At 43.7% G+C, this 18727-nt stretch overlaps 1 protein-coding gene across 2 annotated transcripts in view; it reads right to left on the bottom strand.

Annotated features, from left to right (window-relative positions):
- The window catches only part of LOC135517916 (protein turtle homolog A-like), a 28325-nt gene extending 10356 nt beyond the window's left edge, over positions 1-17969 (bottom strand). For both annotated transcript variants that reach the window (XM_064942623.1, XM_064942624.1), the window contains exons 1-12: positions 17537-17969; positions 12940-13034; positions 12596-12790; positions 8836-8982; positions 8098-8246; positions 7862-7979; positions 6816-6957; positions 6553-6698; positions 6292-6434; positions 4781-4921; positions 4092-4208; positions 3476-3626 (exon numbers count right to left, since the gene is read on the bottom strand). In XM_064942623.1, coding sequence (XP_064798695.1) covers positions 3476-3626; positions 4092-4208; positions 4781-4921; positions 6292-6434; positions 6553-6698; positions 6816-6957; positions 7862-7979; positions 8098-8246; positions 8836-8982; positions 12596-12790; positions 12940-13000 — 1510 coding nt within the window. In that variant the 5' untranslated portion in view covers positions 13001-13034; positions 17537-17969. The remainder of the gene's footprint in view (positions 1-3475; positions 3627-4091; positions 4209-4780; positions 4922-6291; positions 6435-6552; positions 6699-6815; positions 6958-7861; positions 7980-8097; positions 8247-8835; positions 8983-12595; positions 12791-12939; positions 13035-17536) is intronic.
- Positions 17970-18727: the final 758 nt, after the last annotated feature.

Below are 18727 nucleotides of genomic sequence, written 5' to 3'. Positions count from 1 at the left end.
GAAAAAAACTACAGCAAAGATGATACTGTGAGACTTAAAACGTTTAAAACCATGACTAGAGAGAAACTGTCAATGAATACAGCAAAGAGATGCTGTTCTTATGAGTGAGTTCATGTTTAAGTTCTTACTCAGCACTGTCAACACTTTGTATTCAACACTTTTATAAGCCATAAAATACTTGTTCTTCCTATTTCCACTCAGCGCTGCAACAAGCACTGCAGCAGTAATGAATGAGTAGGAAAGTGTATCTATAGGCTTGCGTTGTTGTTATTATTACCGGCTTGGGTATTTTTTAATATCAATAATATTTCACTTTCTCTGTTCATAGGAGTAACAGCATGAATTTGTGCATGAGGCAGAAATAATGTGGTTTTGCCATCAGCTGGAAGACGGTGTCCCTTTTTGGTCAGTGTCAGTGGAGGAAAGGGAGAGCGGAGGGAGGTTGAGAGGCAGACCCTCAGTCTGCTGCTCTCTCCCTCCGCTGAGACTGACCATCGGATGCAGGCACCATCAGCGCAGTAAAATAAAAATAAAAAGCAAATTATTTAAATGTATGCTCACTCAGCTATGCCTCACAAGTAATACAATAATGGATCTATTAATCGGTGTGTAGAAAAGTGGTCAGATGAAGCAGATGCTAAGCGACAGGACTGTTTTGCTATCAGACTGGAACATGTTACGGGATTCTTCATATGGCATTGAGGAGTACACCACAACAGTCATTGGCTTCATAAATAAGTGCAGCGATGACGTAGTCCCCACAGCAACCATACGTAAATACCCCAACCAGAAGCCATGTATTACAGGCAACATCCGCACTGAGCTAAAGGCTAGAGCTGCCGCATTCAAGGAGCGGGACTCTAATCCGGAAGCTTATAAGAAATCCCGCTGTGCCCTCCGACGAAACATCAAACAGGCAAAGTGTCAATACAGGACTAAGATCGAATTGTACTTCACCGGCTCCGATGCTCGTCGGATGTGGCAGGGCTTGCAACAATTACAGACTACAAAGGGAAGCAAAGCCGAGAGCTGCTCAGTGACATGAGCCTACCAGACGCGCTAACCTATGAAGCGCAAATAACGCAAATAACACTGAAACATGCATGAGAGCACCAGCTGTTCTGGACAAATGTGTGATCACGCTCTCCGCAGCAGATGTGAGTAAGACCTATAAACAGGTCAAAATTCACAAGGCCGCAGTGCCAGCCGGATTACCAGGACGTGTACTGCGAGCTTGCGCTGGCCAACTGGCAAGAGTCTTCACTGACATTTTCAACCTCTCCTTGTCCGAGTCTGTAATACTAACATGTTTTAAGCAGACCACAATAGTCAGGACAACAACCTCTCCCCCTAACATGATCAAGACAAAGGAGTAGATTGTGGACTACAGGAAAAGGAGGACCAAGCCCGTCCCCGTCCCCATTCTCATTGACGGGGCTGTCGTGGAGCAGGTTGAGAGCTTCAAGTTCCTTGGTGTCCACATCAACAACAAACTAACATGGTCCAAGCACACCAAGACAGTTGTGAAGAGTGCACTACAAAACCTATTCCCCCTCAGAAGACTGAAAAGATTTGGCATGGATACTCAGATTCTCAAAAGGTTCTACGAGATCCTCAAAAGGTTCTACGAGAGCACCCTGACTGGTTGCATCACTTCCTGGTATGGCAACTGCTCGACCTCCGACCGCAAGCCACAACAGAGGGTAGTGCGTACAGCCCAGTACATCACTGGGGCCAAGTCAGAGGAAGGCCCTAGAAATTGTCAAAGACTCCAGCCACCCTAGTCATAGACTGTTTTCTCTTCTCCCGCACGGAAAACGGTACCAGAGCGCCAAGTCATAAGACTCCTGAATATCTAATCAAATGGATACCCAGACTATTTGCACCCCCCCCTCCTCTTTAATAACTCTACCTACATGTACATATTACCTCAATTACCTCGACTAACCTGTGCCCCCGCACATTGACTCTGTACTGGTACCCCCTGTAAATAGTCTCGCTATTGTTATTTTACTGCTGCTCTTTAACTTCTTGTTACTTTAATTTCTTATTTGCATCTTTTAAACTGCATTGTTAGGGGCTTGTAAGTAAGCATTTCACTGTATGGTCTACATCTGTTGTATTTGGCGCATGTGACTAATACAATTTGATTTATGATCATATAGTCTACCTCAAATTTCAATGTTTTTTTTTTAAATGGCCAGAACAACAATGTATTGGCAGGGCAATTCCAGCAAAGCCAATATGCAGTGATAATGTATTGGGTTTATAGCTTACTGCACAAACCTCATTTCTACAGTACTGTTTTTAATTAGGTCAATGTTGCATAGGCCTGAGTTTTTTAAGTCATGCAAAAAACATATCTAAGTGGTAGATCCCCGGCTTGCATTTTGACTCAGAAAAGGTTGGTGACCACTGTTCTAGAGTTTTCCCTGTTAGTTAACACTATCAACGTTTCCCTTTGCTGTGGCAATTGTGGACAAATCAACGCAATATTAGACACTTTAATGCAACATCATGAAACAAAACAAACTATGCAAGAGATTTTGCATCGGAGTATGATTCCATTGCACTAACATGCACGACTCAGCCCGTAGTAGACCTGTATGCAAATAGACCATTGACTTTATATGGATCTGTGCCATTTACTTTGAACTGGACTGTGTTTACAGCATGAGTGGTCTTGAGTAGATGCACTTGTTTTGAGATCAAAGCGAGAGCTGCATGTAGCCACATTTTGTTCATATCCTTTACCAGTTAGTGAGTTAATAGCCCAGTTATAGATCATTTGTAGTCAGCAATAGGGGAGTGATTGCTTCCTGCAAGACCAAAAAACGTGCACATTCCTAGACATCTTTGGAAAAGCGAGTCAGGTAAAGAGCTTTTTTTGTCTTAAAGGGGAAGTGTTGTATTTTGAGACGGGCTTGAATAAGCTAAGTAGCCAATAAGCAGAGAGTAGCATAATTTGTCTGCTTCTTGTAACAATGGTATGGAAATAATAATGCATATTATTTTGTAAAGTGGTTTCTTTCATCAAACAATACAACAACATGTTCAGTCACCTCGTAGGTCTAAACGGACAAGCGGATAAACAGGGTAATGTCAAGCCCTGCATGTTTTTCCCAAGAGTCTCATGGAATGTAGGCCTACATTGAACACCAGACATTGGCTGCATGATAGAACAGCTATTTCCATGTTAAAATGTTATGGGATGCATTTTCTCCATAGTTTTTCATGGTAGGCCTACATTATGATCAAATAGCCACAGTAGCCTACTTGGCCACTGTTAAAACTGTAACTTAAAGCAGTAAACGTGCGCTGGAAGTTGCAAAGAATCTTTACAAAGTTCAAGTTTGCACTCAGCAAACCTGAAATTTGCTCAGTGCTGAAAAACAGAGAGAACATTGGTAATGAACACTTTACATAGTAGCTACATTAATAAAGATGAGTAAGTCAGTCAGTCTGTTCCACTCACCCAGCACTGAGATCAGAGTGCTGGCTTTGACAGTGGCCACGCGGTTTGTAACGCTGCACACCCACTCCCCCTGGTGGTCTTTACTGAGAGGAAGCAGCAGCAGGGAGCCGTTAGCTGCTACAGAGTACTGTGAGCGTGTGGCAGGTCCAACCTACAGACAGGGAGGACAGAGAGATCAGACTACAGAGTACTGAGAGTGTGTGGCATTTCCAACCTACAGACAGGGAGGACAGAGAGATCAGACTACAGAGTACTGAGTGCGTGTGGCAGGTCCAACCTACAGACAGGGAGGACAGAGCGATCAGACTACAGAGTACTGAAAGTGAAGGGCAGGTTCAACTGAAAGTGAAGGGCAGGTCCAACCTACAGACAAGGAGGATAGAGAGATCAGACACACAAGCTGGGCTGATTGCTGATGAAGGGCAATCTGCAAACAGTGAAGTGTTTGTTTGTCTCTGTTTGTCGGGAGAGGGGTGCTTGCTTGCAGGTGTGTGTTAAATAATAGCAATTTCTGCCTCAGGGTTTGTCCACAGTTCATACTATCGTATTCACATGTTGACTGAAGAAGTCAGTAGAGTACAGTCATTTGCTGTTGGGCCTGTTGGAGTGTTCTCACCTTGCTCCAGGTTATACTAGGGGCTGGATCTCCAGTGGTCTGGCAGGGAATAACAAGCATTCTCCCAACCTCCTGTCTATACTCCTTACGGGGACAAACGCTGAGTGACGGGGGGTCCTGTGGGTCATAACAAAACAACCAGCCGTGTCATTTAGTCAAGGAGTTTATCGCAACTAGAGAAAGTGAGTGAAACAGTTGATTACCTTCAGCTTTAGCCACGATTATTCTATTTACAAAAGGATTAGATCCATAATTAACTTTGATATAGAGGAGCTATTGAAAATCACACCACATTATACTCAATTCATGTAACAGGCTGACAAGCAGAGGAGTCATCAAGGTCATCAAAATGCTCATTGGCTATCTCAGATAAGAGCGCTCCTCAGAATGAGAGAGACTTTTAATTGGGTAGAATTTTATTTTACAGTGCTGTTTTCATAGGTATTTATCTGCAATTTACAAGGAAACTAAGTGGTAAAAATGGGACATTCTAGTCTAGTTAAATTGCACAAAATTAGTAACCAACTACTTGCTTCCAAATTGGTAGCAATAACTTTTTAAAGAATCCACCCAATATTGCAGAAGTTATTATTATGCAACTACCATTTTACTACGTAATTTCTAAGTAAATACCTGGTCATTTATGTACTGTACAATAAACTGCTTGAGAACATTGGGTGTACCCTGACCTGTAGGATGACTGTTGTGGGCCCTGATTGGCCCATGGTCCCGTAGCTGTTGTAGGGAGTACATGTGTATATGCCTGCTGCATCATCATTGGCAGTAGCCATGAACACCGAGCCTTCAGATGTCAACGTCCATCCTGGGTACTGATTAGATAATACAGAGAGAGGGATCAGAGAACTTTGACAGTTTTTTAAATTCAGCTTAATGCGAATATTTATGTAAACAATGAATAGCAAATAATTGCTTAGCTGAGGATAAAGCTAAGTGTTATAAGCCCAAAAAATGATATACAGTGCCTTGGGAAAGTATTCAGACCGCTTGACTTTTTCCACATTTTGTTACGTTACAGCCTTATCCTAAAATGTACCAAATTGTAAAAATCCTAATCAATCTACACAAAGTTTCTAGAAATGTTTGCAAATTTATTTCACTTTTTTTTTTTAAACAGAAATATCTTATTTACATAAGTATTCAGACTCTTTGCTTTGAGACTCAGAATTGAGCTCAGGTGCATCCTGATTCCATTGATCATCCTTGAGATGTTTCTACAACTTGATTAGAGTCCACCTGTGGTAAATTCAACTGATTGGACAAGATTTGGAAAAGCACACACCTGTCTATATAAGGTCTCACAGCATGTCAGAGCAAAAACCAAACCATGAGGTCAAAGGAATTGTCTGTAGAGCTCCGACACAGTATTGTGTCTGAGTAAGGGTACCAAAACATTTCTGTAGCATTGAAGGTCCCCAAGAACACAGTGGTCTCCATCATTCTTAAATGGAAGAGGTTTGGAACCACCCAGACTCCTCCTAGAGCTGGCTGCCCGGCCAAACTGATCAATTGGGTGAGAAGGGCATTGTTCAGGGAGGTGACCAAGAAACCGATGGTCACTCTGATAGAACTCCAGAGTTCCTCTATGGAGAAGGGAGAAGGACAACCTTCTCTGGAGCACTCCACCAATCAGGCCTCTATGGTAGAGGGGCCAGACAGAAGCCACTCCTCAGTAAAAGGCACAGGACAGCCCACTTGGAGTTTGCCAAAGGGCACCTAAAGCCTCTCAGACCATGAGAAACAAGATTATCTGGTCTGATGAAACCAAGATTGAACTCTTTGGCCTGAATGCCAAGCGTCACGGCTGGAGGAAACCTGGCACCATCCCTACTGTGAAGCATGGTGGTGGCAGCATCATGTGGGGATGTTTTTCAAAAGCAGGGACTGGGAGACTAGTCAGGGTTGAGGCAAAAATGAACAGAGCAAAGTACAGAGAGATCCTTGATGAAAACCTGCTCCAGAGCGCTCAATTTTAGAATAAGGCTTTAACGTAACAAAATGTGGGGGGGGAATCAAGGGGTCTGAATACTTGCACTGTATAAATCTCTGTTAAATGGCAACATATTCTCTGTTGAGCAGTAGGCATACAGGGCATATTGATTCCTTATGGAAATGGTCAAATCAGCAGCATCAGACAGTTAATGGCTATCCCTATGAGGGAAGATATGACGCTGATCTCCACCATGGCCAGATCCAGTGGCTGTCCATCCTTGGTCCAGTCGACGCGGAGCAGGGGTGGCTGAGCTCTCACGGGGCAGGAGACCAGACCTCCCAGGCCTGTGGGGAGATATGTCTGTGGTGGCATCAGGAGAGCCTGGGCAGGGTCTGAAAGGGAGAGAGGAAACAACCTGAAGGTTGGAAGGGATTTATGGACAGGTAGGATGTGTGTCATTATGTGGGGACTGAAGATTGGAGAGGAACGCATCAACACATAGACACTTACGTGTCACAGTGAGATTGGCAGATGCAGTAGGCGGAGTCAACAGTCCGTTGGTGGGCATGCAGGTATAGTTCCCAGAATCGTCTGGGGTAATGCGGGTGATGAGGAGGGTGCCGTCCACCATGATCTTCACACGGGACTTCAGAGCCCTAACACCAACAAAAAAAGAAAACAAACCGTAAAGGACATTCAAAGGGAGCAAACGCCTCATTAGAAACATTACACAATTTGCAAAAAGACACCGGGTCAAAATGCACCAAACTCACTCTATGTGGTAGACATTCTCTCCCTCTCTCTGCCACACATAGGTCATGTTGGGAGGATCAGCAAAAGCCTGGCACTGCAGCTGGGCATCCTGGGTCATGTTGAGGGAGGTGTCCTTCGGGGGGATAACAATGACTGGAGGACCTGTTTGAGATGGAAAGAAATCCCGGATCTATTCTATGATAAAAGTCAGCAGGACATGGCAGATTAGCAAGATATCTAAACTCCAATCAGTTATCTGGTGAGAGCAACACTGCACAGCATGACAAGTGACATTCATGTTGGGAGATTATGGCTGATTGGGATAAATACTTAGAGGATTTGTTTGAAGGCCTGTTTTATAGGCTTACATAAGGATTTGAAAAAGTGACTACAGCCAGAAATCAAAGCCTTATTATAATCCTAACAGGTGTCACTGCCAAAAACACACCCAAATCTAAAACGGCATATCCTGGTCATATTGACGTCATGCGGCATAACATAGTGCGACTTAAAAATAAATGGAAAATATTTTATTACATAAGTGAAATTTATGAGGGAAAATATCCACAGTATAGACACCCCATATAAACCCTTGGGTTCATCTGTAACTGAACATCACACAACCCCCACCAGATGGCGATAACTGTCAACACTCAAGAGCATAATTAAAGAGCAGCAAAAATAACATTAGCGAGGCTATATACCTATATACAGGGGGTACTGGTACAGAGTCAATGTGAGGGGGCAGGTAATTGAGGTAATATATAGGTAGAGGTATGTAGGTAGAGTTTAGGTAGAGTAGGTAGAGTTTAAAGTGACTTATGCATAGATAATAACAGAGAGTAGCAGCAGTGTAAAAGAGAGGGGGGGGGGGATGCAAATAGTCTGGGTAGCTATTTGATTAGATATTCAGTAATCTTATTGCTTGGGGGTAGAAGCTGTTTAGAAGCCTACTAGACAAGGTGTTGGGAGATTCCTATGAATTTTTCTATTCGTCCAGTATGACCCAGGGGGAAACTGTAGACGGGAATCTCCTGAACAAACAAGCAGACAAATAGCGACTGACCTTTGACTTTAAGTTTTGTCACATGAGTCACATTGCCCTCCGCATTGGAGGCGAGACATTCATACTGTCCTCCTGCCTCCCTGTCCACTGCTCTAAGAGACAGCGTCCCACTCAGAACCTGAGAGAGGGGGAGAGAGAGAGCAATGAATTTCCCTGCAGGGACAATAAAGTTTGCATTGAGAGAGAGATAGATTGCAATGTTGGATTGTAGGGATGATGTTTTTTTTATTCCTCACCTCAACCTTGTCTCCTTCAATGAGAGTACCATCTTTAGCCCAGGTTATGGTGGGTGGTGGGTTACCATGGGCAACGCAGGCCAGAGAGAGAGGATTCCCCACTAGAGCCTCCATGACAGGGGGAGGGGTCTTGCTGAAAATAGGAGGAGCTACAGAACAACAACAAAGACAGTCAACACAACATCCTCTATCCCTTTTCCACAGAGACAGTTAAACAGTTTGTAAAGGTGAAGATCTCACAAAAAACAAAGCAGAATCAGCAGGTTTGCCATAGTTTAAAGTCATATTGGCTGAAGGCGCTTGACCTGGGGTAAGCAAACATCCCTTAGAGGCCAGTCACTTACTGTACAGCTCACCATGAGTAAAGCATGTGTTTGTTTAGGAGACAGAAAGAGATGTTCTGCCTGGCCGTGTGCTCCAGGCCCTCCTGCCAAGGCATCTTAACCTTATTAGACAATGAGCCTGAGACGTGACCCTGCCGTTGCCCGGGCCATGTGCCTGGCTAATCTGTCCTAATGCCTCGGCGCCTCTCCTGCTCCTCTCTCACCCCACCAAAAGTCTTCCTAGTAGGAACGTGTCCTACATGGGTGCGTTTGTCTGAGCAGTCGTGTTTTGTTGACAGAGGTCACAGAGACACAGAGGGAGTGTGTATATATGATATGATAAGGTACGATGAGGATAGTAGGACTGTATGGCCTAAAAATAAAGCCCCTCCCCATCACAAGCCCCTCCTCTCACCGGTGACAGACAGCAGGGTCCAGGTGCCATTACGGGTCTCATCTGTGGTTTTGTCCAGCAGGAGGATGCGACACTCGTACAGGCCCTGGTCCTCTATGAGGAGCCCCTTCACCCTCAAGAAAGTATTCCTCACCAGAGACACACGGCCTGGAGACACAGGGGAGGACACAGGAGTGAGAGGGCACGAGACAGGGTCAGAACCAATCAAACCATTGGAAATAATGAGGAATTTCAGGGAGGTTCAATACAAAGAATGTGTTTTACAACTGATAGGAGTGTTCTATGATACTTCAATTGCCTACAGATAAAGCCTTCACTTCCAAACATACACGCACACACACGCACTGGGATCGTCATCGAGAGCTTTGAAATTGTATCTCCTGGTTGCCAGGTGACTGCACCCTGTGGCAATGGTGTTTGCTGACTCACCCCTCCCTCCCTCCCTCCTTCCCTGTGGCGTCTCTCTCATCTCCCTCACTCCATCCCTCTTAAGTTGTCATTTCTTTTGCTATTCAATTAAGCCATATTTGTAACTAAATGACTGAAACAGTGCAGTTTAGCAGTGTGATAAACCTGGACTTCACAGACAGTGAAGCACTGAGGAGAATATCCAGACACATACAGCTGCTGCATAAACATACAAGACATTACAAGAACACGAGCCTGCCTCACACTGTAGCGCTAATGTGTTTGTGACATTGAGTCATTGAGGTGTGTTGAGCTAATCATTAACGCCAGTCCATGTCTCCAGTGACAGGGAGGGACCGTTTCTATGCCCACAGTGGGGATCAGGAAGCTACTGCAGTTAAAGGGGTGGTGGCTGTGATAACAGATGAGGAACCGACTATGACATCACATGCTGTTTACTTTTTCCAAATGGAATGGGGGCTAAATCCACATGTGTCACGGTCAGAGCAAAATACCCGTTCTCACACGCACACACACACACACACGCACGCACGCACGCACACACACACCAACTAGGGATTGGATCACCTACCCGCTGTTGTGATTTGAAAAGGTTCACATGACAAAAATGCATCTCTAGATTTGAATAATATGTAAATTGAGAAAGCAAGAGGAGAGAGAGAAAGCAAAAGGAGAGAGAGACAGGGAGAGGGAGAGACACACGTATGCACTAACACAGGCACGGTATTGCATATGCAAACAAATCAACTCTGTAATGAGTTTAGTGGGGCTTAGTGTGGGGTTTCAGTGAAGGCATTGTTGATTTAAATACAATCACAAGACTGGCCCAGTGAGCCTTCTCTTTGGCAGCCATTCTCCCACATCATGGCATTCTCTGCAACCACCAAATGTCACTCCCCTAGCCTCGTATATACCAGACGTATTAATGCTGCAGCGAACCATTCACGTAAGCTCGAAGGATCAAGCAGCTCGCGAGGCTACCACTCCTCCCCCTCTTTCTCTCCTTCTCCACTTGCCGGTCCCTCCTCTCCTTTGGCACTCTAATGATCCAAAAAGTATTTCTGTTGACCGCCATGTCAGTCTCTGTCTGTTTAATCCAGGACAACACACTCTCCCACACCCATTAGTGCAGATACAAGTGTGGGACATCTGAGTCCGATGTTACTACTAATAATAATAATAATGTTTCCATTGGATGTCCAGTCCTGCAACTCAAAGAATTGGACCACACCCCATTGCTCTGAATGCATCACTAGACAAAGCCCAGCGAGGTTTGATCCTTCAATGACTCAGCTCTCAGGTGACAGTCCAACGGAAAAGCATCTACACTAACAGCACAGACACATGACAATGACTCAGCTCAAATAATGCACTTATTTCAATACACTACAACCCAATAAAATGTTATGTTTTAATTTGTAGATGAATGGCAACAATCAAACAGATTAGATCAGGATCACTAAATTATGCTAAACCTGCACACAGGCTGCCTTCAATCTACTATAAACAGCTTTGCATTTGTGTAAATATCTGAATATGTTTTGTTGCTGCTGGGACTTTCCAAGTGCCCACGGATATGAAATTCAGAATCTATGGTCCCTATCCCTTCCTTGAGACATGTCGTCACCCTTGGGCAAAGGTTTCCCAGGCGCTGGTATTCTAGTTTCGGTCAGAGAAGAAAGCAGATAGAGTTACCTCCTGAAACCCTTCAGTTCCTAATGTCTGCATGTTGTTTTCCTGTTAACAAGAGACGCTGTGAACATTTGAATCATCACAGTTTGGCTACCAACTCAGAGACGAGGAAACTGCTATGGAGCCATATGCATGCCTTCATGAAATATTAGTAATTCAATACAAGTCAGTAGCCTAATAATCGTAATATGATCCAATGCTGGTCCGTAGATGTTGGAAAATATACAGGCCAGTACAGTGGGGATATTCTTCTTGTATTTAAGATTTGCTTTGTAGACACTCTGGTAGTAATGTAGAGTACAGGATATCATTATGTTACACAGCATTTACACAGCTGTATTTCCCAAAGCATTGACTATTCTCTCTCCTGGGGTCTGAATCAGCATTTCTGTGTGTACAGAACTAACAACCTGCTCACTTCTCCAGATCACTTCTCTCTCTCTCTCTCTACACAGCGCTCTCCCTCTCCTCTGCTCTATATACACAACAAACACTGAAAAGACCCATTCAGCTCTTCCTCCTCCGTAATAGAGGGGAGAGGGCTGACCTATCCAGAGGACATTAGTCAGACTTTCTCCTCTTTAGGTTTCTTCCTAGGTTCCTGCCTTTACAGGGAATCTTTCCTAGCCACCGTGCTTCTACATCTGCATTGCTTGCTGTTTGGGGTTTTAGGCTGGGTTTCTGTATAGCTCTTTGTGACATCTGCTGAAAAAAGGACTTTATATATTCATTTGAGTGACTGACTTTCTTGCTTTTTCTTTGGCAAGAGCAGCACGAAAAATTGAGGCATCCGTTATCTCTCATCACCAAGTCATATTACTCTGAATGGCTTTATAGCAAGTCTGCTCTACAGCAGTGTCAATGAGGTATGTATGGTTATCGTATTTCCCTGTCTGGTTGGCATGGGTGTGTCATCTGGCTCTCTAACATTCTAATACGAATTGGCTGAATTGGCTGAACAGGTGTATAGTGTGATTCCTGAGCCCTAGCCAATACACACATATGAATGCACTGCACCCGTGCACAAATTCCAATGATCAGAGACAGGTCTAATCTCACTTCCACCGGCCCGTTGGAAGACAGATCTTCCTCTAGTGAGGTTCGTCCTAAAACACACAGACATGCTCTCCCTCTGTCCACGTCAATCCCTTTGTCTGAGACTTTAAAGGACAGAAGCCGTCACAAAAGGTATTTCTGCTCTATTGAAGATCTCTTTCCCCCATAGACTGCCTTTTGTTCTCTGACCCTGGGCGGAATGGGGACAATAGACCATGATGCAATCTGAGAGGACCAACGAACACAAAGCCCCCAGCTCACACAGACCATTGGGGTGCGGTGCAGTTAGGAGGACTGAAGCTGACAAAGGGATGAGTTACTGTTGTTTTTTGAGTGAAGATAGCTGTTAAGGAAGGATATAGGTAGGATGAACTCTGGGTGGACTTTTACTGTAGGAAAGGGGGCTTGACAGTGTTAATGGACAAGGCCTCTGGAAAAAACTGTTTGGGGTCTGGAAACCTCAGCCTTGGGCAAAAGATGATACAAAAGTGTTGAGACGGACCTGACAGGGGGCTGAAATGAAACACTCTCACTGTAAGATTAGATCCCAGTTGAGCTTCTGATGGGCTGAATATGGACTTACCCTCGTAGTTGGGATGCACCCGAGGAGCATACACTCCAAACTTCATCAGGACTGGGATATCGAATCCCTGGCGCACCCATTCCACCACATGCAGGGGCACAGACGCACCCGCGTAAGGGAGTGGCAGTCTACACGCCATCTCCACCACACCCCCTACCTTGGCACGCACCTCTGGCTTCTGACCGTGAGTGACCCCTATGAGGGTCAACAACAAAAAATACATTATACGCATTATAATCCTGCTGAGGGAAATGGCTGAATGTAGGGACAGGTATGGATGTGGCTGTGGAGAGAGCGAATGACAGAGTTCATTACAGAGGGAAAGCATTAAGTACTCTACTCACACAGAAGGCACAGTGCCGTCACCATGGTAACGTCCAGAAAATAGTCTCTTTTTGGTCCCATAGCTGCCAGTCAAACAGCCTCCAGCATACTTGATCTGTTGACAAAAATACACACTTGTCACACATTGCATCTTGCAAACAAAACAGACACCTGTCACCTATCTCCAAACTAGCGGGCAAGAGAGAACTGACAGTTGTGTCTAGCTTATAGACATATGGAAGATGTGTTTAGATTTCTTCAAGTACCTTTCTCAAGATTGGAATTCACCCCATATCATTTCACAAACGGATATCCAACAGACAACCCTGCCAAAACCCTCCCAGCCCTACATGGTTCTCATAACTTCAATGCTCATTAAATGTCACATAAATCTACAGAGTCCGTTTTGCAGAGCACCTGACCAGCTCCAGTAAGAATCAGTGTGGTTTTCTCAGAGAGCTTAGTGAACTTGTTGTCTGTCAGCAGTCAAGGACAGAAATAATCTAGGCTGCCTCAGACATACAGCAGCCAGTGGCACTGTACTGCATGTGGTGCATCAGTCATTGGTGGCATAAAGCTGGCAGTAGGCTACTTCAAGCAGGTCAAAGACGATACTGTGCTTGTTTTTATGATCCACCATGAATCCATATTGAAGGATTCCAGTCAGGGGGGAAGTCAGAGCCTCTACTATTATAATCTATACAGTAACCCTACAGCAAGGGTCGGCAACAGGCGGCCTGTGGGCCAAAACCGGACAGCAAACCATTTTTTGAGGGCCCCCCAGTTTTTGGTCAAATCACCTGGAATTCTGCAAAGAAATTGTTTAATTTGTTCCCAAGTATCCCCTCTAATAAAGAAAGAGGCATCTATGATCGTGTCTCAATGTGATCAAGGTATGAAGTTATTGTTATTTTCAAATACAATCTATTTTTGGGCTTAGTTGTGGTCAATTTGCAGTGTATAAATGATTAAAATTGCGTTCTGCCCCAACGACCATACACTCTGAACAAAAATTGGCCCACAGCTGTATCTAGATGCCTACCCCTGCCCTACAATATGCCTCCATAAAGCTAGAGATACATGGATTGCTTTGCTGGAGTCCTTGACCACATAAGACGTGTGTGGCGTGCTCGTGTGAGGGAGCGATTTAACGGGCTAATACTCTACTCAACACTGCATCCCCAGCACACTTTACCATACACCACTAATGCCAGCGTATTACGCTAAGTTAATTACAACCACTGCAGACCGCAAGAGCAAAGGCTATTCTTAGAGGGAGCAGCGGCACTCACCAAATCCCACGGACACGTGTCATCCTACGCATACGCCCACAAACCAACACGTCCACCAAAGAGAGCTGCAATCAAGCTCAAGAGGATTTCATAGCAATTCAAAATGCATTTTGACTTCAATAAAAAATATTGAATGCATTGAAATGTAAAAAGTATCAATAGTAAATAGTGCATAAGTACAGTTGAGTATGTATAGAAACCCATTTTCTATGGGTCTTCACTGTCGGTATTAGAGGGAGAGCAAAAGGTCAACAGTGACCGATCCCTGACTGACCAACTGAATACGGACAGCAAGACTCACCCTGTTAACACAATTTCAAATAGGTCATATAGGCTACGTATAAATTGACACTCACCATAAAACTTTATAGGACTCTTGCACAAAGTCCAGATGACAAACGCAATTAAATAAGATTGTCTTGTAAATTGAGTATCATGAGGAAGTCTCTAGTACTACAGTAATAACCATTTTGAGTGTGTTCGTCTGTTGTCACTCTATTTCAATTGCATTACTAAGCAAGCTGCCTCTTCTTTTTCTCCCAAACAGAGAGAGGATGAAAGGTTTGACTGGTTAGGAAGAAGGGCTTGGTGTGTACACACAGGGCTGACTGTGTTTCTGTGGATAAGCAGCAAACCTACTGTCCTAGCATTTGGCTCACAATGAACAAGGACTAATACCCAAGAGACCCTACTCCAAGAAACCCTACTCCCAGTGCTTTTTAAATGCCCGTCTCGCTCCAGCATGGAGGTCAGGTAGATAGAATAATCTGTTCTGGAGGCCAGCCACACAGAAGAGACAACTAAGCATTCATAAAGAGACCGATGACATAATCCATCTGTGCTGTAGGTCTGTCTCATTCTAAGATGTCCTAATCTGAATCTAAATGCAAAGTAAGCCCTGAGTGTACAATCGGACTGTGACAATGGAGGTGATTTGGGTGGTGCAATAGCCATACATAGTGAATGTACAGTTTTACGACCATGATTTGTTAAAGCAAGCAAAGATTGCTTCTCTCTTCAAAGGAACAGCACTGCAATAAAGCAATAAAAGAAGGTGAGGAAAAACAGAGCCAGAGCAATAGTCAATACTGGGATAGTCGAGAGAGAGAGACGGAGACAGAGCAATAGTCAATACTGGGATAGTCGAGAGAGAGTGAGACAGAGAGAGAGCAATAGTCAATACTGGGATAGTCGAGAGAGAGAGAGACAGAGAGAGAGCAATAGTCAATACTGGGATAGTCGAGAGAGAGAGAGACGGAGAGAGAGCAATAGTCAATACTGGGATAGTCGAGAGAGAGAGAGAGACAGAGAGAGAGCAATAGTCAATACTGGGATAGTCGAGAGAGAGAGACAGAGAGACGGACAGAGCAATAGTCAATACTGGGATAGTCGAGAGAGAGAGAGAGACAGAGAGAGAGCAATAGTCAATACTGGGATAGTCGAGAGAGAGAGACAGAGAGACGGACAGAGCAATAGTCAATACTGGGATAGTCGAGAGAGAGAGAGAGACAGAGACAGAGACAGAGAGAGAGGAGATTGTACGTAGTTGTAGACTAGTGAAAGGTCTGAAAACATTGGGCAAAGGGTGTTGTTTATTCGTTTGGTTAAGTGTTAGGCCTAATCAATAAAGGTGTTTACTCATTATTGAACCATAACTAAGAGAATGAGACAGAGCGAGAGACAGAGTTGTGAAGCTTCTTTAACCGTGGCAACCTAGGCCTGGGCAATTCCCTCAGTACACTTCCTGCCTTACAAACACACTGATGACGTTAACACAACGCTCCTGCAATGTTTGTAGAGCAAAAACAACAGCCCTCGTCAACGGGAAATGCCTATCTTTGATTTATCAGCATATAGGAAAGCAGGAAGGGCAGTGAGAATGTTACTGGTGAAATACAACGTGTATTACTACATTTAATCAGGGAAATGGGCAGCGATTGATTTGTAGCCACGAGAGAATACTTACCCACTCACCTAGCTCTATAACCCGGCCTGGACTGGCTAGAGAGGAAGCTCTGGATGCTGTTAAAATAGAGGCTTTAGCCAGATGTACATTTAAGAGGGAAGGATTCCAACTCATCCTTTGGCACTATGAGTGCGAGAGAGATTCTCACTCTTATTCTATTCATGTGAAATGGAAGAGACGGGTTAGGCCCATCAAATGTGGGTTTTGGGGGTGAGACATTGGCCGCAATATTAAGAGAGGCCACAAAGATCCCACACCTCTGAGTGATGCCGTGATTGAAAGTATTTTTTTAGAAGCTCTGTGAATGTGTGTGTGTTTGTTGCAGAGATGTAGAAATGTTCTACAAGCAAAATAATAGATTTGAAAGGTGTCTTTGATGATCACACAGAGGTGACTGGATAAGCAGGTGTATTACACACCTGTTAATGCAGGTTGATCCTGCCAGCCGTGGTTTGAGGACTGAGGTAATGAGGACTGGTTGTTCATAGTCATAACAAAGCACTCAGAACCCCACAGGTGAGATATTGTGCTCTATTCAGAACAAATTAGGCTTCTCATTCTCTTAAGCCTCAAGGTATAAGGGCATCGTCTGAGTAATAGCATAATAAAAGAGACGGTTTTCCCTGCACCTAGAAATCATCAGGGAAATTATTACATTCTCACATATCTGTTTGGAGGAGAGTTACCAGTAGATCTCTTGCCAGTGGGCTGGAATCACATCATGACCGATGCAGTTCACACTTATCGGCTATTCCCCCCCCCCCCCCCTTTTCACTCAATAGTGATATCAATCTCAATTTAAAAGCATAAAATGGTATATGATTGGAGTATGTGGTTTAAATCTACAGTAAACTAACATAGCCCCCACAACCCATATTCACAGCAATGTTAGCACATGTTTTACAATAGCCTATTATACAATTACTTTTCTTGTGTGTCCTAAATTACTAAGGCAAGAGTAAAGTCACCTCACACCACGTGACTCCAGTGATTCAGGAGGACTTTAAACCTGAGCATAAATAATAAATATGAGGCTGGCATGGTAGTCAACTGCAAACACTGGCTCAGAGTACAATGAACCCAGTGGTCTCTTAAACAAGTATCCCAGTTCCCTGTTTGTCATGTCTGCGACATCAGAGCAGGTACAAGTGTCGAGGTTAGTCTAAAATAAAGACGCTCAAAAAGATCTGGCTTGTAAAAGAACGTTTGAGATAGGTCAAGACTCACATTTGAGTCCTTGAACAAGTTAAATCCTAGAAGGTTCTAGTAATAAATATTTAAAATGCCATACAGAAGAGATAAAAAAAATGTATCTTGAAGTTGTCGGGGAACAAATTGAGTTTGCAAAATACAATTTACCTGTTTTACACTAATGCAAATAAAGGCAGGTTGTATTTCCATTTAGTGCGTCAGTCTGAAGTATCCTTTCAGTAATTCCTCTAGTCCTCAGTGCAAAAGTTACAGGTGTTTCACCGTGTTATTCGCAGGTGGCAAATATGTTGTTTCAAGTTTCAACAGATTTGCTGATCCTTACTGAAATATCGAATAGTATATGCAATTTAAAGCAAATCAATGATGGCGCATTCTGCGCTGAATTCTCAAATACAATTGCTAGACGCGTTGTATATCCATCATATTTCTTCAGTAATATCCAACATGTATACGAAGATTCACGATACTCCCAATGTTAGAAAGTACCCTAAAAAGCAGAGACTAACTTTCCCTGCACCTTTGATGCTCCGTAGCGAAGGTTTCTACTCTCTCACCTCTTCCCTCTTCATTGAGCCGCTTGTTTGACCAATCACCTCCCCCTCCCGCTCTCCCTCACAACACGCAGGCAAGCGCTCGCACGCACGTACAATTTTTGAAAAAGGTTTGAACCAATTGTGCTTTTAACTTTCCAGTCTAGTTACCTTTTTAGCACGTTTGTGTGTGGTATAAAATTGTATTTTGTAGGCCTTCTTTGAACTGAATGTTTTTAAACATTTTATTTAACTAGGCAAGTCAGTCAAGAACACATTCTTATTTACAATGACGGCCAACCCCGACGACGCTGTGCACATTGTGCGCTGTCCTATGCGTTTCCCAATCACCACAGGTTGTGATACTGCCTGTTGCTTTCCTGCATGGACTAAAACTAACTGATCATATAAACAATTAAAGATTTGTGAAACTAGACTGAAAGAAAATGTAAACTAGGCTACACTAGAAGAAGAATTTAATAATATCCACACAAAATGTATGCTTTTTTATGAAAAGTATATTTCCATTGGAAAAACAACTGCAGGCTATTCCAATTTGTCTGACAGTAATGAAGCCTGGTGCAAATGCATTATAGTCCATTACCGATGACTGTAAATAATAGTTTCCCATTCCATTACAAAGACTTGGCCCAAAAATATTTCAATAGATGATATGGGAATATTTATTCAAGCTATTATTCCAGAACAGGGGCAGGTCATTAAAAAAAACATGTTTCAATTGAGACCACAAGAGGGGGCACTTCGACAAATTATAGTATCAGTAAAACCTTGTTATTGCAATGCTCAT

The sequence above is a fragment of the Oncorhynchus masou genome, chromosome 28 (assembly GCF_036934945.1).
Source record: "Oncorhynchus masou masou isolate Uvic2021 chromosome 28, UVic_Omas_1.1, whole genome shotgun sequence".
Classification (NCBI taxonomy): Eukaryota; Metazoa; Chordata; class Actinopteri; order Salmoniformes; family Salmonidae; genus Oncorhynchus; species Oncorhynchus masou.
This window is presented reverse-complemented; position numbering and strand designations above follow the sequence as displayed.